Source organism: Pyxicephalus adspersus, chromosome Z (genome assembly GCF_032062135.1).
Source record: "Pyxicephalus adspersus chromosome Z, UCB_Pads_2.0, whole genome shotgun sequence".
Lineage (NCBI taxonomy): Eukaryota > Metazoa > Chordata > Amphibia > Anura > Pyxicephalidae > Pyxicephalus > Pyxicephalus adspersus.
The window spans coordinates 81,691,751-81,713,353 of record NC_092871.1 but is presented as its reverse complement, the minus strand read 5'-3'; the positions used below and the strand labels follow the sequence as shown (position 1 = coordinate 81,713,353).

The 21,603-nt window shown below is 41.9% G+C and overlaps 2 protein-coding genes across 5 annotated transcripts in view; one reads left to right on the top strand and one right to left on the bottom strand.

Moving 5' to 3' along the window:
• The window catches only part of PFKFB1 (6-phosphofructo-2-kinase/fructose-2,6-biphosphatase 1), a 34,522-nt gene extending 28,095 nt beyond the window's left edge, over positions 1-6,427 (bottom strand). Inside the window, exon 1 of one of the 4 annotated variants that reach the window (XM_072431128.1) lies at positions 6,258-6,427. In XM_072431128.1, coding sequence (XP_072287229.1) covers positions 6,258-6,303 — 46 coding nt within the window. In that variant the 5' untranslated portion in view covers positions 6,304-6,427. Of the gene's footprint in view, positions 1-715; positions 972-2,613; positions 2,651-6,257 lie in introns of those variants that run through there. The other 3 variants (XM_072431129.1, XM_072431127.1, XM_072431126.1) reach the window with 3 other exon arrangements.
• A 2,828-nt stretch (positions 6,428-9,255) lies between these two features.
• APEX2 (apurinic/apyrimidinic endodeoxyribonuclease 2) lies at positions 9,256-21,031 on the top strand. The gene is made up of 7 exons (XM_072430314.1): positions 9,256-9,392; positions 11,407-11,522; positions 14,852-14,935; positions 15,146-15,326; positions 16,603-16,749; positions 16,854-16,923; positions 18,953-21,031. Exons 1-7 carry the CDS (start codon positions 9,364-9,366, stop codon positions 19,892-19,894), a joined length of 1,569 nt encoding a protein of 522 aa, XP_072286415.1. The 5' UTR covers positions 9,256-9,363; the 3' UTR covers positions 19,895-21,031.
• The last annotated feature ends 572 nt before the right edge of the window (positions 21,032-21,603 follow it).

Below are 21,603 nucleotides of genomic sequence, written 5' to 3'. Positions count from 1 at the left end.
CAAGACTTTCTATGGAATGGGAAGTCTGCCTGACATGTTGGGGATTATGGCTGCATCCCCCTGCAATGCAGTGCCACCTTCCTCTGTCCACTGCTGGATGGGCAGCTTTTGCCTCAGGCAACATGAAGGGTTCAGGGTAGTATGGGACAGATCACCTACCCCCCCCCCCCCCAAGCATCTAACCCCCTCACCCTTTCCAGGTGGCATCAGTGGGTCCTCAGCCGCTCAAAACCTGGCAAGAAGGTCCCAAGATGCAGACCCCACCTTTACCACCTGGACAAAGTAGGTCACAGGAGAGTTCTTGAAAAATAAGGGGCATTCTGTATTTTTATCATTTTTTTTTTATCTGGGGGGCTGCAAGAAGTCCAGTGCACCTTCCACCTTTGTGAAAGGGGGGGCATAAAAAAACAAAAGTATCTGCTGACCAGGGATAAAATTTGAAACCCCTGGCCAAAATAAAGAAAAAATACAAAAATGTGCAAAGAACAAATGAACTAGCAATGTGGAAGCGATCAGGGCAGGGTGACAACAGTCTGCTGCAGGGAGAATTCTGGAGTATGGGGACACAATGGGAGTAAGTACTAATGATCGGAGATGTCTCCAAGGACAAGACAGCGATGGGAAGCGGAAATGGGACGATCAGCCAGTGCCAAGTGTCCCCATTGGCTGTGCACGGTGGCCCCCACCCCGGTGACCCCCCATACATTGCACTTACATCCTCTCCTCTGCTGCAGCCGGTCACACTGGTGGGGGATCCAGATCTTCTGCAGTCTGGTCTGCGTCAGCTCCCGGAGCCGCTCCGCCATCTCCTTCTTGTTCGGAGTCCACCCCGGCACTGACAGCCCAGACTCCCTGCTGTGCATCGCCCCGGCCGTGTCCTTTAGGGTCACCGAGGTGTCACCTGACTGCGCCGCGCGCTGAGACTGGCCGGTGGCGTGCAGAGCCGGCTGAGAGCGCCGCGGACTGAGCAAGGAGACCCCGCCCCCTTTAGCGCGAGACCTGCCAGAAGGGGGCGTGGCCAGACCGCCTAGGGGGGGCAAACAATCTCAATGATGTCTTTGCAAGGACAGGGAAACCCCAACTCTAGGGCATTGTACTGTGCTGGAAAAAAATTCTAATGCAATAGGAAAAAAAATATTCTATTTAAATAGGAAACTAAAAATACTTCTCAGCACCAGATGGCATCACCCCCCCTTTCCCCAATGGGAACAACCACTTGTCTCCAGGTGACCTTGTGACAACACAGGATTGAGTGAAAAATGGTTATCTAATGATGGATGCTGTGTATGACCCCACACAGATTGCCATGCACATTTTCCCCATCAGTGCTGGCTCCTCAGAACGCCCACCCTCTGCTGCCAAAAAATGGATTTGGCTCAGCAAGCGATCACAGAACAGCTAATTAAAAACAATCAGGAAACGCTCAGCGCTAATCCACTAGGGAAAGCTCAACAGCCACATACAAAGCGATAATCCCCTGCCATAATCCCCTGCCATCGACACCAGACCCTCACCCACCTGGATGTCTGACCCAGTGCCAACCGAAAGATTTAGTCCCTGGTCCAGAGAAAAAAAAAAAGTGACCCCGAGATTGCATGCCCTACAATTCCTTTTGACTTCCTGTCCCAGAAACAGGAAGCTAGGAGAACTTTTCCAGATGTGGAAATTCCCCTCCTACCGGTATGTGACAGCATATGAGTTCTATCTGCCCTCTCCCAGTTCAATAAATTCACCCTCTGGCTTATTCCTCCCCTCCTTCCTGTTCATTAAATCTGCCAAGCCCTGTGTAAGATCATTTAGTTCATCTGGCAGCTTCAAGTGCACACCAATTTTGTACCTCCCCACACCCCCCATCCACTGGCACCCCCCATAACCGCTCACCCCAGCAGCTCCTCTAGTAACAATCAGTGCCCAGTCTAATGTCCACAGTTCCAAGCCCCTTTAAACCTTTTCTGAATGGAAGCAAAAAGGAAAAGGGGGGGCGCCTAAAATTTCTGCATGGGGGCTCTACTGAGCCCCCCCATCCCTCTCACAGTTCCATCACATGCCAAGTGCCCCCCACCCCCTTGTGAATTGGTTCACTCCCTTGGATATGCATCGGGACCCCGCCTCCTGCCTAGGCTGCCTTGTAGATGTCCATTCAGTCCATTATTCCGCTGCAGCTTGGAAAAAGGCAGGACCCTGTGCCAAATCAACCCTCTCTCAACACCTACCAGCAGGGGGCAGGAGAGCAAAGAGCAATGTTCCAGCTACAACAGGCAATGGAAGGGTATCAATGCACATAGGGGGCTCCCTAAAAAAAAAAAATGGATGGCTCACCCCCTATCCACTATTGACCCTTTACAATGGACATCAGAACTGGGCCATGAATCAGTAGAAGGCAGTGGCCTGGTCTAATGAGTCACATTTTGGTCAGAACTGTTCCAGCTGCCCACACAATACCAGGCAGGTGTTTTTAATATTTTGGCCGATATTCAGCCACCTGAATATCGCCCAAAACATTATCGCTACCTATGCAGGTATTGTGGGTGCATTCTGAAAATGCCTTATTCCTGGCTTCCATGCTGATGAGTAGATGTTGCACCAGATGCAGAACTGTGCCCATTAACATACCAGTAGCAGCCCTTGGCCACATTCTGAAATCCCATCAGTCCAGCTTTGGTGTAGGTATTTCACGCAGCACTTCTCTGCCAGTCCATGTTGACACCCAAATTGAGGTTGTGACTGCAAACATTTCTTTTCCCAAAGCCAAATCTTACACCTGACTCGGTGATCTTACATAATTCACATGCGTCATCTGTCGGATGATGGGCTGGAAGTGACAAAACAGGTTGATGCACATGAAAACATTTATTGATGTGTAAAATATAAAACCGGCCCAGATTTCATGTTCTCACATGCCGAGCCATGGGTCGTGCTGGTAAACGTGTTCCCTCCTTGTTTAACAAGCCGCAGAGTTCAGCATGCTGGTAAAGATGATAGTCATGTGGTTTTAGAATATTTAGGGCTGAATCACACCTTTGGGAGGTTGCGGCAACAAATGCGTATTCTCAATGTATGTTACACATATTAAAGTGCCAATTTAAAATGAATGGCCAGCATGCGTTAAGGAGCCAAGTCCGGCCAGCTTCTACCCACCACACCACAAAGCATGATAACACAATTGTGATACACTGCACAGGAAAATCTGCATGTCTTTTTGGTCTGTTTTTAAAAATGGCAGAGCCCTAACACACTACAACACATAGGGACAAGAAGTGTGACCGAGGGCAGTTCTGTAGCAAACATGCATTTTAAGTGCAACTTTTGGTTTAGGAAGGGTTACAATGAGTCAATTTTTAAACCATGGCTGCACTTTACTTCCTAGTATATCACATGTGAATGTTGGTTGCATTAAAGCAGCACAATGAACTGACTGCAGTCTGCATCACAGGACAGCTCATCCTATAGGAATAAATGGGGCTTCGGCATGCATATACAGGATAAGGATTTAGTGGAGGAGCTTCTATAGGCAGGCCTGAACATTAATGATTGCAGGATTGAGGATGAAAGCCAAGCGATGGTAATGTGTGTCTGCAATTTTGCCACTTTTACAGCTACTTGGCTACCCCAATCATATCAACATCTTACAGTAAGTGGCACTGGACAGCTCACTACTGTCTCTTCATTCCCAGTGGGTTAGAAGCTGCATGTGGAGTTAGACGCAGGGGTGGTGCACAAGAAATACATCAACTACAACACCTGTCTGAACCAGCCTGAATGAAAGTGGGCCCAATTTATGAAGTTATCCTTAAAAGTGGAACTATAGTTCTGCAAAAAATTGCAATCAGGCAGGTTCATTATAACAGATGAAGAGAAGGAAGAGTACCTGCAGCAGAAGGGGACAGGTGAGCATTTAAAAAAAACTGCCCATTTAAAAATGTGCAATTTTGGCTGCAATTTTTTTTCACACTCCTGCTGGGTCATGCACCATATGTAGTAGATAACTACTGCCATTTGAAGTGCAATATTTTGTATGTGATTTATGGATCCTAAAAAGGTCAGATTTTTTATTTTATGGCCCCAACACAAGATAACCTGCAGCCTCCTGGTTTTGAGCGCACCATATACTGGCAGAGAGATCCCTAAATCCGCTCCTTAGACCGCCATCTGGTGGGGAACAGAAGTGCCTGCAGCAAAGGTGTAACGCAGGCACAATGTCAGTCTATGATTCTGCAAATAGAACTAAACTTTAGGAATGGTAATTCATTGTATTAACATTAATGTGCTGTGTAGACAAAAACAAAAGGTGGCATTTTTGAAACATAAGAATACAAAAATGATAAACCTCAATGGGGAAACATCTCAAATAAAAGTTTTGTTTGAAAGAAAAGTTGATTTTTGTATGCAAATATCACCGACTTGGAAATGAGCGCTTAAACTCAGCAGCTGCAAAGTCTGATTAGCCCATTTTCAAGTCAGTGCATTTTGCCTAAAAAAAAAATTCTCTTTTGCAGCCATAATTGCAATAATTGTTACCAGTCATAACCACCACATACCCCATCAACCCACCAGGTAAAATACTGCTTCATCCGGCCACTAGCAAATTAGCAGTGAATGCCCCCCTACAGCAATAGAATCACTCCCAGCTACATACAATGCTAACTTTTAGGGAGCATGCCACACATTAGCCTGTCATCTTAATGACCTGGGCTATTCAGAATGATGGGCGTTACGTAAAAAGCAAAGACACCGAAAGTACCTGTGTCAATTTTTGCACTGGGGCCCACTGTTAATTTCATTCACATGCTAATGTTCAGCTTAGAAATGGGTAATACTGACTGGTTGCTAGGAGTTACCAAGTCAGGCTTTTCCCACACACTTTGGTTTACTAGGCCCAACAACAAATAAGGGTGTTCTATTATCGCCAGAGACTTCCACACTGGTTGCTAGGAATAACCAAGCCAGGCTTTCCTACACACCCTGGTTTTCTTTGCTCCTTAAAAAAAAAAAAAAAACTGGAAACACAAGATAGGTGTGTGCTATACAACCAGAATTCTTGTCAGAAGTGAAATTACTGACTGGTTAGTATGTGTAATACAGCCAGAATCATTGTCAGACTCTAGCTAGCTGGTTGCTAGGGGTAACCAAGCCAGGCTTTTCCCACATCTTGTTTTACTAGGCCAAATATAACTAAATAAACATAAAACACAATATGGGTTGTGTCCAAAGCCCACAATTATCACTGACAATTTCATTAAAGACAAGCTTCACGCAACCTTGGTTCAGTTGACCAAAGAATAAAATATTGTTTGAGCAATACAACCAGAATTATCAGTTTTTACGCACCGACTGGTTGCTAGAAGTAATAAATGGTTGCTATGCAGCTTGGTTTATTAGGCCAAACTAATACTGAAAACACAATATAGGGGTGTCCAATACTTCCAGAAGCATTTTTAGAGACTCACTCATTGAAAATTTGTTAGGAGTAACCCAGGCAGGCGTTACACACACAAAATTGTGGCATCCAACGCACCAAAAATAATCACTCATTGACTGGTTGCCAGTACATAAAGTGAATAAATAAAGTAGTTTTGTGCCCTCAACACCCATGATTTAGTAGGCCAAATATAATTATTAAGAAAAAAAAAACAAAACAATTAAGGTGTCCAAATAACAGACTCACTCATTGATCAACTGCTAGGAGTAACCATGGAAGGCTTTTTCACACACCCTGGTTTACTAGGCCGCATACAGAAAACAAAATGGGGGTGTCCAATAAAGTCAGAATAAATCAGACTTCACTTACTGACGGGTTGCTAGAAGCAAGCAAGGCAGGCTTTTCTACACACACACCTCATATTACAAGGCAAAAAACCCCATAACATAATATGGAGGCATTTGATACTCACAGAGCCATTACCAGAAAAGTAACTAAGGCAGACTTTTCACACACCTTGATTTAGCAGGCCAAAAACAAAAATATAAAATGGGGGTGTCAGATACACCCAGAATTATTATAATTACTAACTGGTTGCTTGGAGTAACCAAGGCTGGCTTTGTCACAGTTTGTTTTACAAGGCCAAAAAAATAAACACAACACAGGGGTGTCCAAAACACACATGATTATTGCCAGGGACTCATTCACTAGCTGGTTGCTGGGTGTAATTAAGGCAGGCTTTTCCGCACACTTTGGTTTAGTTGGCCAAATAACCCCCCAAAAACAAAACACAATATGGGGCTGGCCAATACACTCAGCATGATCACCATAGACTTACCTGGGATCTTGGAGGCCTTTTCCATAGTTTTGTTAAAGTCTTCCATTGTGTACTGTGTATATGACCTTAGGCCCAAACAGTCAGCAGCTCCCTCAACCAGCAAAGAAAGGTCAGCTTCACCAAAGAGGAGTAAAAATAAAACCAGCCCTTGCCCTTTATGTCTTACTGACTTGCAGCTTAATATATTCCCCCCCAGCACCTGCTGTTCGTGCTACGCTCAATAATCCTCAAGTGAGCCAGACACGTTAGACCAATCCCCACACAGACGCTGACTTAAAACACATTAACAGGGATGAGAATCTTGCAGGACAGGAAGCCGCACGGTCAGCAGACCATTGACAACCCTCTATGTACTAATAGAGCCTGCAAGGATAACACTGCCATAGGACGGGCCTGCAATATATAGCGGACAGGCAGAGCCACTAATTGCATGCAGGAAAATTAAAAGGGACCAGACACAGAAATGCATGCAGTCTGTGTATTCCAAATCTTGCAATGCTGCTCGTAAACCTGTGCACTCCCCTTCCTGACCTTGAAGAGGTTAATGTAGCACAGAATTTAGCAATAAGAGCATGGTGGTGATTTATTGATGCATTTGGTGGCGGTAGATGGAGTGTTAATCTTTCAGGGTAATAAAATGGAGCTACACTTGCAGCTCATTAGATTTTAGTTGCCTGAAACAATAGTTTGTGTGTGTTTACAGGTGTGCCCTGTCATTGTAGGAAGGTTTTTAGCGATCATTCTTTGCTTATTAACCAATCCTGTTCATTTGATTGCTGTGTCCCAACAGCATACCCACTCACGCTCATCCTCTGCCCTTCGCTGCTCTGTACAACAGAACTGGCTGCCAGCCAATGTCAGGGGTACAGAGGTTGACCCAACCACAGGGCTGGCAGATATTTTTTTTTACTTGCAAATCGATCTGAACTGCATTGGAAGTAAAAAGGTAGATTGGAAGGTCAGCCCTGAGATCGGTGATTAGGGAATTTAGATTGATCTTTTTTGGATTAGACAAGTGTTTAGATTGGTCGGTCAGGTGTGGCAGCAGATCTGAACAATGGTATATGATTTTTTAATCCAACAAAATTGGTTCTTTTGATTGCTGTGTCCCTGCTGCGTGGCCACTGATGCTCATCCTCCTCCCCTTGTCGCACCATAAAACAGAACTGGCTCCTAACAAACATCTAGGGGTACAGAGGTTGGACCAGCCACAAGGCTGACATGTTTTTTCCCCAATTTAACTAAAATCTATTCTTGACTGATTTTGCCATTATGGATCGGTTGTGGGTAGGTCGGACATGTTGGTATTTTTTGGATAGAAAGTACACATGTTGTGCAAACCATCGATAACATTTGATCATAAAACAAGATATTTTCTATTGGAAAGAATTGATTGGAAGGTCAGCTGGGTGTTCGGTGACTCTGGAATCTTGATTGATCGATTAGTGTTGGACAAGTGTTCAGTATGGTTAGTCAATTGGAAAATTGGCAGCAGATCGGAATAATACTCATGGCATATGATTTCCAATCCAATATGAACAGTTCTGTTTTTAATAAAAAAGCGGGCTGACATTAAGCAAATTTTATTTATTTTTTTGGTCCTTGATTGGACATCAGATGATCTAGCATGTGTGAAAGCACCATGGAAAAGGCAACTACAAAGGGGGTACCCTATGGGGTGCATTATAAAGAGGGTGCCATAAGAAGAAGCAATAGAGCAGGGGCACTTCAATGGGACAATACAGGGGGATAGGAAACTTAAAAGGGGACAAAACTAAAATGGGGATAATATTATATTACTATAAGGCAGAGCAGTATAACAAAGGGGGCTGTAATGGGGGTTCTAAGAGGAAGAAGAACTAGAAAAGGTGTACTATTTACAGGAGTCAAAAGGGAGTATCTGGAACAGTAACAGAGAGGAGAAAATGCTAAAATGAACATAATATAAGGGGAGTCCTAAAATGGGGGCAATTTAAGGGGATGCATTATAAGAGGAGCACTATGAGGAGAAGCATTATAATAAGGGGAAAAACGTTATTATTATTATTATTTATTACACTTTAATGAAGGTCACTATAGAGAAAGCAGTAAAAGGGGGTCACTATGAGGGGAAACACTATAATGGGGGCACTATAAAGTAAAGCAGAATGGGGGAGGGGGGGCAGTATAGAGGAACGCAGTAAATCTGGGGGCTGTATAAGGGAGAGAACTTTAATGGGGATCGCTATAGGGGAAACACTATAATGAGAGAGCACTGTAACAGAGGCACTAAAAGGGAAAGCAGAATAGGGGGGCACTATGAAGGGAAACATTATAATTAGGGGTCACTGTGAAGCAGTAAAAGGGCAGGCAGTATATCTGGGGGCACAATATGGGGAAACACTATAATGGGTTTTACTGTATAGGGAAACACTATACCAGGGTGGTATAGGGAAGCACTTAAAAGGAGAGGGGGCTATTTTGGGGAGCACTATAACAGGTTTGCTATAAGGGAAAGCAGTAGAAGGGGGACATTATAGGGGAAGGTGCTTTATTAGTGTCACTACAAAGAGGGAGTGCTATAATAAGGGCCTTCTATGTGGGGGGACATCCACATATTTGCAGTGGCCCAGGACTTCCTAGCTCCATTTAGGTAGAATAGGCTGGGTGTGGATAATGCATGGAAATAAAACAGAATAATAAATATATAGAGATATATATTGCAGAAATTGAACTTGACAATCAGCACTTTAGCAGCCATGATGTCTTTTTTTTTTTACTGATCTGGATCTCATCTTTCCACTTTCCCAATAGCTGAACACAGTATTCATTGAGCAGTCCAGCACACGTGCTCATCTGTCATTGCTGCTACTATCGCCCCGCCCACAAGACCACGCCTCCTCGCCTTGTCCAATCCAGAACACGTGTTCGTCTGTCATTGCTGCCACTATTGCTCCGCCCCTCGCTATAACCCCTCCCTTCTTCATACAGCTTGTGACAGACTCCGCCTCCCGGAAGACGTATATTGTTCGCGCCACTCGCTGCTTTCTATGAGCGGGAAATAGAAAGCGAAGCGGGTGTCGGTACAAGGCAATGACGTGCTGCAGTCGGACAGAGCGCGTTAGACATGTCAGGGGACGGGGAGCGCAGTTGTAGGTTTGTGAAATGTGTATTTGACATGAAAACTATATTTCTTCCAATTTTGATAAAACTTTATTGGCAACAGCATCACCATCTTATTATTTATATGGCCTCTCCATGCTCTACTACGAGAGCAACTCAAGTAACTTTATTTGGGGGAAGACTTGAAAGGAGGGTGATGATGTTGTGCAGGTGGCAGTAACATTTTATTGAAAAAGCAATGTGGTATTATTATTATTAATAAACAGGTTTTATATAGCACCAACATATCATGCAGTGCTGTACAATAAATAGGGGTTGCAAATGACAAATACAGGCAGGAGGAGAGGACCCTGCCCGAAGAGCTTACAATCTAAGAGATGGGGGAAGTAACACACAATAGGAGGGGTTTAATTGTATGTCTAGGAGATGATCCAGTGTTAAACCCAGGTATTGTTTTTAAGTTGGGTGTGAATAAATTATAGGTGGATGGTGGCCCCTGTATTGTGACCCAACTCTTCAGTAACCAACCAAAAAAAGATGGGTGGTTACGGAAAAGTGCAATGTGGTGTGCCCGGTTAAAGTAGAAGCAAACACAAAAAAAAAAAAAATCACACCTTTAATTCTGCAGATGCGTCGATCCATTAGGAGGTTTCTTCCATCGGGTCCCGCGTCGTCCCGGTATCTGTCTTCGGCCCAGCGCAGAGGGAGCTCCAGACGCTGACATCTTCTCCTGCCGTGTTTCTTCCTTTGTCACCCAAACTTGGACTGTGTGAGATCCTGTGATGTAAATTGTGAAAAAGCTTGCTGATCTCACTGCGCATGCAATTTTTTTTGATGAAAGGGTCTTTCTGTGCATGCCCCAGATGCATGCATAGAAAGAGCACACAGAGCCTCCTGGGATGGGTGACATAGCTATCCTGGAAAGCTTTGTGCTCCCATTTTTTTTTTATTTTTTTTTTTTTATGTTACTAACATTTTACTTTAAAAGGTTTGTCTACCCTTTTCTGTAAAGTAAAAATTCTGAGTTTAGGTATGCTTTAAAAGGGGCTGGGGAGAAAACTATGATTGGTCCTTGGGAGCCAGGCACTTGTGATGGGGTGCAATTGGCATGACATGGAGCAGAACATTTGTTTGCAACCATGATGGGTCCTTGAGGTAGGTTCTAGCTTTGGAACCAATGGAGATTTGTTTTTTTGGTTATCTGAAGAAAAAAAGGTTGCTGCCCTAAAGTGTAACTAAAGTTATTGTTCTGGTTGCAAATGACCCTGTATGGTTCCTGTAATTTGGGTTGCAGAGATGGATGTGACTGACGTGGGTTAAGCTTTGGTGTTTTTTTTTTTTTTTTTTTTTTTTTACAGGAAGCCATCTTATTTTTTTCCTGCCTTCTTTATCCAGAGGGTGTTTAAATTGCTTGCAGTTCCTGTAACAAGATATGCATATTGGTTTTGGTTGTGCTCAAAAGAGATTACAATCTAAGAGTTTCACTTTTAAGTTTATATGATCAGGCTGGTCATTATTGCAGAAAGGACAGGTGATGTCACTTCTGCAACAGTCCCTCCTACCTGCCTGATTGCTCTGGGAAACTGTCAAAAAATTGAGCTGTGCATGCATACCCATTATTCTTAACTTTTCTTGCACTTGCTGGGAATGCATGTCGTCGTCATCCTGGCCCAACCAATCAAGATGGCCAAATATTGTATCCAGGAAAAGACCTGTGATGGAATGGGGATAGGTGAGTATAGTGTGTTAGTCCACTTCAAAGCATATTTAAATCCTGAGAACAGAAATGTCAAAGATTGCAACACAGAAAACGTTTGCTTGGTTGCCATAAATTTTTAATGGTCCCGAAATGCACAGCATTGCTGTATGATGTACTTTTTTTCCCAAATGCCCTAACAAGACACAAACCAATGTGAATCACAATGCTGCGCTTTGCAATTGTGTGTTGCCATATTGAGGAGAGAAATATAGGCAGCTACCATAATCTGCTTTTGTTGCAATTACTCTATAATATGCAAAGTATTGATAATTTTCTTTTTTCTTGAAGGATGAAGATTGTCAGCTGGAATATAAATGGGATTCGGGCAACTCGTGTGGGACTGAAAGAAATCCTTGACTCACTGGATGCAGATGTCATCTGTCTGCAGGAGACTAAAGTAACCAGTAAGTAGTCTTGGTGCAGAAGCAAAAATTGTAAATATTGTGATCTGTAATTATACTGGAACAAGGGGGCTTTAGTCTGAAGATTCTGACAAAATTCTAGTGAATCTCAACAATGTAGCTATAAAGCCTAAGCTAAAACAGGGACCTATATTATGAATTAGTGTTTCTCAACCAGGGTTCCTCCATAGGTTGCGTGGGGGTTCCTTGAGCAATGAGCATTTTGTACCTCCCAGGTGACAACAATGATCTTTTTGGCTATCCAAGGATGGCATTCTTCCCAATGGCCAGCAATGTAAGAGGAATTCTTCCCACTAACCACCATGATAAAGTACTGTGAGCTGTGGATATAGTTATTATAGAAGGGGTTCTCTGAAGACCCGAAACGTAATTCAAGGGTCCCCCCCATGTTGAAAACATCAAAAAAGTCTGGTATAGATGCTCTGTCCAAAAAGGCTGTCAAAGGGCTAGTTACGAGTATTGCCATTGGGATCTGTATAGCGTCTTTTCCCTGTGGATGACCTACCATGGGTTGTTTCTCACTGTGTGGTGGCCATCTTGGTATAGGCAGAGCTTTGCTTCTTTTTTTTAGAACTTCAAACACAATTTTTTTAGTGTACTTTTTAGGTACTATATGTAAAACTTTATAAATTTTTTTTTTAAATCACATAATTTATTCGAATGCACTACTAAAAAAAAAAACCATAAATACAGAGCTTCTAAACAAAGTTCAAACTCTACCATAACTCCATGAAATAGCATATCCCTTAGGTTCCTAGACCGTATGTGTATTGCATATTTTTACATTATTTGTCCTTTATGTGTTTTACCTATAGGCTTCCTCGAAAGGACATATTTTCACCATATACATCAAAATACTTTTATTCAAAATCCAAACATAGTTGAGTTTCTCTTTCACGTGTGTTAACTTTTATCTATTGTGACAATTAATTAATTAGGCTTTGCTCATGAACATTTTTATCCCAGACATTTTTTTTAAGCTGGGTGGTAAGAAGCTGTATGTCATGCATGGAGAGACAGGACCACTAGGGGGCGCTACGGCTTTCACAGAGGTGGTGTGAGCCCTGAGAAGGGCCAAGGTGCAGAGTCTAAGCAGTAACCAGGTCTTCTCCAGAGCCTCTGATGGTGAGGATGTTGCCCCGCTGGTTACTGCCAGGTTGCGGTCCTTGGGCACACCAAGGGGGGCAAATCATGGTACCAAATCACAAAGCAGAAGGATAGTCGAGGAAAGCCTGGGTCGAGACAGACGGCAAGCAAGAGAGGTCAGGTCACATGCCAGGAGACAACTCCTGACACCAGTGACACTGCAGGCACAGGTAACACAGGAGGCACTGGAAGGAACAGGAGGCACTGGAAGGAACAGGAGGCACTGGAAGGAACAGGAGGCACTGGAAGGAACAGGAGGCACTGGAGACACAGAAATACACAGGCAGACAGGAACACTGGACCAGCCAAGGGAATGGGCTGGGAACCAACAGATTGGGCAGCAAGGTGTTCAGGCAGGAGCTGGGCAGAGGAAGCGCTGAATTAGCCAACAAGTGTACAGGAACTAGCTCACAGAACTAGCGGCTCGGCACAATGGAAACACATTGCACCAACACATAGTGAAGTCTGTAAACTAGATAAAAAAACAGGGCTGGTTGAGAGGCCGTTTTCTGATTGGCCAGCGGATTGGACGGACTTGGTAAAGCTTGGAAACAGAGGCACACCCAGCGTCAGAGCTGCCCGCGTGCGCAGGAGAGAGATGCATGTGCTTTAGGGAGGAAGAGGTAAGTGTCACACTGTAGGTGGGTAGCAGCCCTGTATTGTGACCTAACTCTTCAATAAACATCCGGTTGGTTACTGAAAAGTGCTGGATAAAAGGAGGGAAACACTCAATATCCACTTAATACTTTACTTCCTTGGAATCTAGTACTAGATTAGTATGCAAATGTTAGCCACCTTGATCATACTTGTTTTCCTTTTTATGGGGTAGAACCACCACTGCATTTAATTATTTGGCACAATAGATAAACCTTAATACAGGTGAAAGAGAAACTCAACTTTGTTTGGATATTGAATATAGGAATTTTGATGTATATGGAGAAATATGTGCTTCTGAGGAAGCCTATTGGTGAAACAAGTAAAAACATGCAATACACGTCTAAGAATCTATAGAATATGTGATTTAATGGAGTAAATATATGATTTGGTTTGAACTGTGTATAGAAGCTCTGTGTTTTATAATGTATTTAGTACTGCATTTAAATAAATTATGTGATTAAAAAAAAAGTTTTACATATGGTTCATATATATTTTTGAAATTATTATTAGGGAGGATGTGGTTTGTTTATTATATCTCCCACTCAATAAGTAAGATTTGTGGAACTCAACCTGGATGAGTAATGTTTAAGAAGGATCAACAGGAAAAATAGATGAAGCACAGATCCACAGAATGAATGGAGAAGCTGGAGAGCCTGGACATTTCCACTCATATTTATATGATGAGTTACTTTACCAGATAATGAGATTTTAAATAAATTTCCATGTTTGTAAATGGTCAATCAGGCAGGTTAATTTTGCAGAAAGACAGGCAGCATCCCTTCTGCAATAATCTATCTTGCCGGCCTGATCGTTCCAGTTTTCTGGTGACAAAGCTGAATTGCACATCCGGAGCTTCAGCTTTGGTTGCTGGGGACACCAGGAATGAATGTGCTGCTGTGTCGGGAATAAATTAACTTTTGTACAACTGCTTGGGAGTTATGCCATCCCATCATGTCCAGTCAAGATGACCATCGTCTCTTGGAGAAAGAAAAGAGAAGGAAGATGGCAGCATCTGGCAAACCAGCAAACAACCTCTGTTTTTCTGCCTGAAAATAGAAGCTTTTTTTTTTAGGGTATGCTTCAGTGCTGTGAGAATAATTATTCCTAGAATGCATATTTGAAGGGTAGGTGGTACTGGAGAACACATCATAAAATGTGAAACTAAAGTGGACTTTGGACTACCTTTCCTGCCCCTTTTTGCCAAAATACTGGGAATAAACTTCTAAAAGAAAGAATGTATGCTTGCCTTTCCTCTTCCTTTCATTGTGCAGGGGTGATTTCCTCCTCCTTAAACAGGATCCTTGGTATTGCTGATTACCCCGAATATCTCAAGACAGTTCAGCGCAACACTGAGTGTCTTGAAGTCTACTTTACTCTTTTTACATGCAAGGTCTGCTTTATATCGTTAAAACAACACATGACCTAATCATGTGTACAAATGGGATTAGACAACTTTTACATTTTTATTGCAGTACCTTTTTATAATGTTCTGCTGTTTGTTTATCTAGGAGACCTGCTGGATGAACCTACTGCCATTATGGAGGGTTATAATTCCTACTTTAGCTTCAGCCGCACAAGAAGCGGATATTCAGGTAAGACCGGTTTCTATATATTATAGCAATATTTATTTACAACTGGTGTGTGTATATTTGTTCTCTGCAGTACATGTGTATAATCCCCTGCTTTATCCCTTTAAGAGAAGTAAGTTTTCTTTAAGAAATAAAATGTACTCATGATGTTGGTGGTGCATCTGTAGAAACATAAATAGGAAGATTCATCAAGTGTTTCTGTTGCTTGGTTAGGAGTGGCCACATTTTGTAAGAACAGCGCAACTCCTTTAGCAGCAGAGGAGGGGCTTTCGGGACAGTTTGCTGGTCAGAAGGGATCTGTTGGATGTTATGGCAACACAGAAGAGTTTTCCGAGGAGGAGCTGCTATCTTTGGACCAAGAAGGAAGAACAATAATCACACAGCACAAGATTATGTAAGTGAATAATCCAGGTTTCCCACTAATGCAGGCTTTCTCTACCTTTTTAACATAAGGGAATCTTTGAAATAACTTTCAGGTCTTCAGGAAACCCTTTCTATAATTACTATATCCACTACTGGTCTTGGGGAAGAATACCTCCATTGCTGGCCAGTGGGAAGAATGTCAACCTTGCAGATGGTCAAAAAGGCCTCCGAGGTGCTAGTTGCTCAAGGAACCTGAGATGAGAAATATCGCGGTTATATTAATAATATTGGGATTTTCAACTGTTTAGGGACAAGAAGTGTTTGTAAATATAACATTTATTTAGCGCCATCATATTACGCAGCGCTGTACAAAGTCCATAGTCATGTCACTAAGTGTCCCTCAAAGGAGCTCACAATCTAATGTCCCTACCATAGTCATATGTCATTAATGTAGTCTAAGGTCATTTTTTATTAGGAAGTAGCCAATTAACCTCACTGCATGTTTTTGGTATGTGGGAGGAAACCGGAGTACCCGGAGGAAATCTTGATTGATGCTCCTATCTGGATCCTCGCTGTCAGAATCAGCAGGAAGGATTTGTGAAATAAAATGTTGATGGATCAGAATGTTCCCCATTCCCTGATGTTATGTTGCTGTTCATCCTCGATCAACACTTGCCATGCCTGGTACAGTTTGTCCAGCCACTTTAATACTTAAAATTAGTGTAGCATGTTAAGGGAATAGACCATTGTTTTTTAATGCCATCTTGGGGATCAGTTAGTGATTCCCACTCCCTGTTGACAAGAAGTGAGAAAAATCTCCTAATCCAACCCACAAACAAAAATGCATTAGTGAGTAGGTACATTTTTGTGTATTGCAGATTTCCTTTAAATTTTTGCCTGGTAAAACAGTTGCCACTAAAACTATAAGGACAAATCTATTTTAGGAAAAATTACCTCTTACGCAGCTGTAATACTCCACTGTGAAAAGTTCCTATGGTGCTCTTGGTATATATTGAGTTCTCGTGATGACTATGCAAAACGTATTGCCTTCTTTCAGGATATGCCTCTCCAATCTGAGCAGCAAGTTGGCATTCATTAACACTGCCATATTTGAAGTAGGTAGGCTTACACAGGGTCAGGACTTGGCACTCTAGGTCAGCGGAGGGGAAGAACAGAAAAGGTATCAGTGGTTGGGGTATACTTACCAGAGAAACCTGTCACGTTGCCCATTTAGGGCGTCAGACCAATATTATCTATAAAGATGTCTCTTGCTGTGCATATAATTCCAGAATGTTTGCTGTCTTTAGCACTTCTGATGCCAAAGAGGACACTTTGACGGTAATTAATGTTTATTGTCCACGGGCTGATCCGGAGAAGCCAGAGCGGAAGACATACAAGCTGCGATTTTACCGATTGCTTCAGATACGAGCGGAATCTATTTTGCGCAAAGGCGGGTGAGTTTTTTTTTTTTTTTTTTTTTTTTCTTCTTGGGAATGGGGACTGTGGCAAGGTCTTAGTGAAAACAAGTGAGTAATATGAATTATTGTCAATCTTTCAGCCATGTGATTATACTGGGAGATGTAAATACCTCGCACAAGCCCATTGACCACTGTGATCCCGATGATCTGGTGAGTTGTGTTTCTTGGTCAGTGCACTGGAAGAATATAAAGGACAGTGTTGTGATTTAAGAGAGTACAAATTCAAACGTAACTTTTCTCAAAATGTCAGAACATGGTTGGTACTGTTGGTGTTTGATACTCCAGACTAACAGCCAAATAGAAAGTTAAAATACATATACACCATGTTCTCCGCAACCATGTAACCAGGAGCACCACCCAGCACTTTTTAGTAACCTCCCAGCTATTTTTTGGGTGGCTACTGTGCTCCGAATATCTAAGCTTAAGAAGAACAATGCAATAAATTGCAGATTACCAGTTACTAGATGTTTGCAATTGTTTCTTTTTCCAGGCCTTTGTTTCACCTGGTTATCCTGCCAATATGACACTTCAGTCCCAGGGTGACTACATTTCTTCACTGTACTGTATCTATGAAGGGGAATCATTGTCAGCATAAGCTCTGTTGACTGCAAATTGCCCCTTTTCTTTTCATGTCTATTAATTGGTTGGACGGGTTGTGTAGTTGACGGATTGAAAGCTCTTATTTAGGAATCTAGATACACAGGCAGTTACAAGGACAATAGCTGTCTAGCACGATCAACAATGATACACGATACGTTCATCTGAAAAGTTTATATGAAAACCCTGGAAGTCAGGAAAGGAACAGATCAAAACATTTAGTGACTCAATAGTCAGAACAAAAAATAGAGGGCTAAACAGACACTTATTGTGTAGTCATTCTGGAGATTGAAAAGGGTCCTGGAAACACAATATTTGTCCTTTGCTGTGGCTACTGGATCAGTGCAAAGCAACTGGATCGATTTGATCATGTAAAACCCTAATCCAATTTGGGGAGAAATAAAATATGAATGCCACACATGCTTTCTATGGGCTCTAGTTATAAAACAGGTAATTGGACATTCCCTCAGACATTCCTTCCTGGTAATCTTCCAGGTCAATAGGTCAATGTTTTTTCAATGGCAGAAATTGATTCCCACCAGGTAATGTTTGAAGGAATGTCTGATTCCCATTTTTTTAAATTGAGCCTTATGTGTCCAAATATAAAATTAGTTTTTGTTTTTGTTTTTTTTAGCACCAGATCATATTACAAGTTAGGAGGTGTAGAATGTTGTGGTAGGTGAATCTGTTAGGGATAAATCTGTTTTATCACTGCCAGCAATGGTAATAATAAATCTGCCTATGTTTTTGACCAAAACTCTTAAGCTGTCAGATGTAATACAGCATCGTAGTAATTCATCCTTTTCTTTTTTTATATTTATCTGCAGTTTGATCTGCTAAGTCAATATTACAGAGCATTGACTTAGCTTTCCATTTTTAGACATGAGTTGTGGAGAAACAAAATTTGTATTATTAATATTTGTACAACCAATTATATTCCAGCTGCTGTTTTGTGCTGCAGGTTAGAATATATGATCATATATCTGATTGCAGTGAATTACATTTCACAAGCAATAATGTTTGTGTGATCATGCCACATATATTCTTTGTGTCCAGGTTTGAGGTCATGAGCTTGTTTGAAAACCTATTGGAAAAAGTATGGGCGTTAATTTTAGCTTGGCCATCCTTTGCAACTATAACAGCTTCCACTCTGGAAAGAAAAGTTTTTGAAGTGTGTCTGTGGAAGGCCGTACCCAATTAGCCAAACGAGTGTTTGTGTGGTCTAGCTCTCATTTTAGATAAAAGGACCAGGCCCACAATCTGTTTTCATCATGGTTGGGGTCATGGCTCTCTGTAGAATACTTGTGATAGTTCATACCACCCTTATTAAATTTTGTTTCTACCATGGAGATGGCTTTATCATGCACAGTCATGCTTGAACAGTAGAAAGTCTTATCCCAACTGTTGCTCCAAGATCTAAAGTTCAGGTGTTCCCGTATGCTGTAGAATTGACAGCACCCTTCACTGAAAAAATCTTAACCTAATATTTGTCCACATGGCTTTGGCCTTAAAGTGCATTTATTTTCATGATTTAAATCATGTTTATTTTGATGGCTTTTGTTTGTTTATTTATTTTTTTTAGGAAGCTTTTGCAGAGAACCCGGGACGTCAATGGTTGACTCAGTTCCTTGGTGACCCAATCATGTCCAAAACAAGAGAAGATGACAATCCACCAGAAGGAGGTCTTTTCCTTGATACCTTCCGTTACTTCCACCCTACTCAGAAGAATGCTTTTACATGTTGGCATTCTGCATCTGGGGCTCGTCAGACCAATTATGGCACCCGCATTGATTATATTTTGGGCAACAAAAGTTTGGTCGAGAGCGAATTTATAGATTCAGTAATTATGCCAGAGGTTGAGGGATCAGACCATTGTCCAGTAAAGGGGTTTATGAAATGTAGACCAGTTGCAGCAGATAAATGTCCTGCTCTCTGTACAAAATACCTACCAGAGTTTGCAGGTCGCCAGCAGAAGCTTTCACAGTTTTTTGTGAAAAAGAACAAAGACTTTTTGGATTCTTCTGGGGAGACTAAGGACCCCTCAAATTCTCAGTCTTCAAGTGAAGGATCTGAGCCAGCCTCCACCCGGAAGAGGACACAAGTAAATGTGAATGGGACTGTTAGTAAAAAAAGAAAAGTAAATTGCAAGGGTGGACAAGGCAGTCTCCTTGGCTTTTTTAAGCCAGCAGCACAGAGAGAAACCACTACTCAATCCCAGTCTAACATTACTACCGCAGAAGCTGAAAAGGAACTTCACAAATGTGTCGAGGACAATTCAATTGTTTCTCAAAAAGTTAACCAACCACAAGCATCCTTTTGGAAAACTTTATTGAAAGGACCTCCTCCTCCACCCAACTGCAAAGGCCATGGAGAGCCCTGTGTCTTGCGTACTGTAAAGAAGGCTGGTCCTAACTGTGGGCGCCAATTCTATGTGTGTGCACGTCCTGAAGGCCACTCTTCCAACCCACAGGCCCGCTGCAACTTTTTTCTTTGGGTTAACAAAAAAAATGGCACAGATGGATGACAAAGTTTTATTGGTGCTGTCCTGTTTAATAAAATTGCAAACTGCTGCACATAGCACCACTGCAATATGGTCCAAAATAGGGGTAGGTCGTCTTGTTTATAGCTGTGTCCAAAAATCCTTCTTGAGAGAATGATTTAACTGGACTACCCATGACTTGTGTGTTCCAAATTAGGAACATAAATCCACGTCAAACTTTGTTTCAGGTTGTGGAACTTGAATGATTTCTAATGTAGATCAACTGGTGGGACGTGGGGGCTTTCATTATCATTCTGCAGGTGTCAAATAGAAATCAGCAGCTGCCTAATGCACACATATGAGATATTCTCAATCTAGTTTCAGCAATGCGAAGCAAGGACTAGGGGGAGCCTAATAGCAAATCATTTTCAAGAAATCCATTCCAAGTTTTCTAGATTACTCATGTTCTCCCATAATAGTCTATGTTCAGTCTTGGGGAGCTTTGATAAATCAGGCCTATTGTATTTTCAGGAGGAGAGATCAGATGGTAGCCCATGAGTATTTCTCACAATTAGTTTTTTTATGCAAAGCACTCATATGTTCAAAAACTTAGTGTTCCCAGTTGTTTGAAATGACTAGGGTTCAGATTTTGTTGATTTATGGTATGTTGGCAGCCCAAACAACTGAAGTACCTTATGGATACTGTATGTGGGACCTGTCCTATACATGGGAGTGGGGTGACAGCTGGCAGGTAGTGGCAAATGACTTTTCTAAAGTGTCCATCTTAAGGCCTATCTATGATAGAAATTGGTCCTGGAGAGGATTGCTTAGTTAGGTCGTTTGGATTTAACCTTTGATTTTGGGGCTGTGGGATCCAGAAAGTGCCGACATTTGGGATCCATATTTATCATTTCTGTGCATTTGGGGTGGGACAACTAGGATGACCATTTACATTAAATTTATAGTGAGGTACCAGAATAAAGCAAGGTTTTTTTTTTTATTGTGCTTGTGTGTTGACTTTGCAGACTATGTCTGAGTGATTAGACATGCCTGGTGATTTCCAGCAGCTTGCAATCCCTTGTTTAGCGGCTCAAAGGTAATATGTGGTTATTGCCTGATATTCCCAAGGAATCCTATTCATATCTAGATTTAATAAATGCAGCACTACTGAGGTGCCTTTTATACCTTGTCCTCCACACACTTACACATTTACAATTCCAGAAAATATGGTAAAGGGTTCAGTAGCAAGGAGAGAAAGGGCTATATTTTGGTAAAATATATGGATTCTGATACCAAGGTAAGAGAAGCTTCAAATACTCTTCGAAATGCTCAGCACATGTAGAATATTTCAGTAGACTATTGCTGCTTCCTATTGTTAATCCAAAAATGGAACTAAGGTCTGTCTCCCATCTCGGCAAAAACCTTGGGATAATTCTCTGGCTTTAAGGATGGTCCATGGCATTGGATGAGTATAAAGATTCACCAGTGGTTTAAATATAATATAATGAATCATTCGAACAAGGTTAAAACCTTCAAAATAAGGGAGTTTGAGTGTGTGTAAAAAGTTCTATACAGACTGCAGTAAATCTAGTGCTTGTTTTTTTCCCTCCCTTAGCATGTTGTGGTTTAACTACTGTATTTCACAGGAAAAATTGGAATTGTATAAAAGCAATTATTTGTTGAGTTTTAACATCAATGGGTTTTAGTTTCACTAGCTGATCTAAGCTTTGAAATATGAAGTTGCAATCTGAAAT

What these genes read in the sequence shown, in the direction of transcription:
- APEX2 (XM_072430314.1), top strand. Translation starts at nt 9,364, where the DNA reads ATGTCAGGGGACGGGGAGCGCAGTTGTAG. An exon ending in GACGGGGAGCGCAGTTGTAG is followed by an intron (nt 9,393 to 11,406) that starts GTTTGTGAAATG and finishes TTTTTCTTGAAG; the next exon opens with GATGAAGATTGTCAGCTGGA. An exon ending in ATCACACAGCACAAGATTAT is followed by an intron (nt 15,327 to 16,602) that starts GTAAGTGAATAA and finishes TGCTGTCTTTAG; the next exon opens with CACTTCTGATGCCAAAGAGG.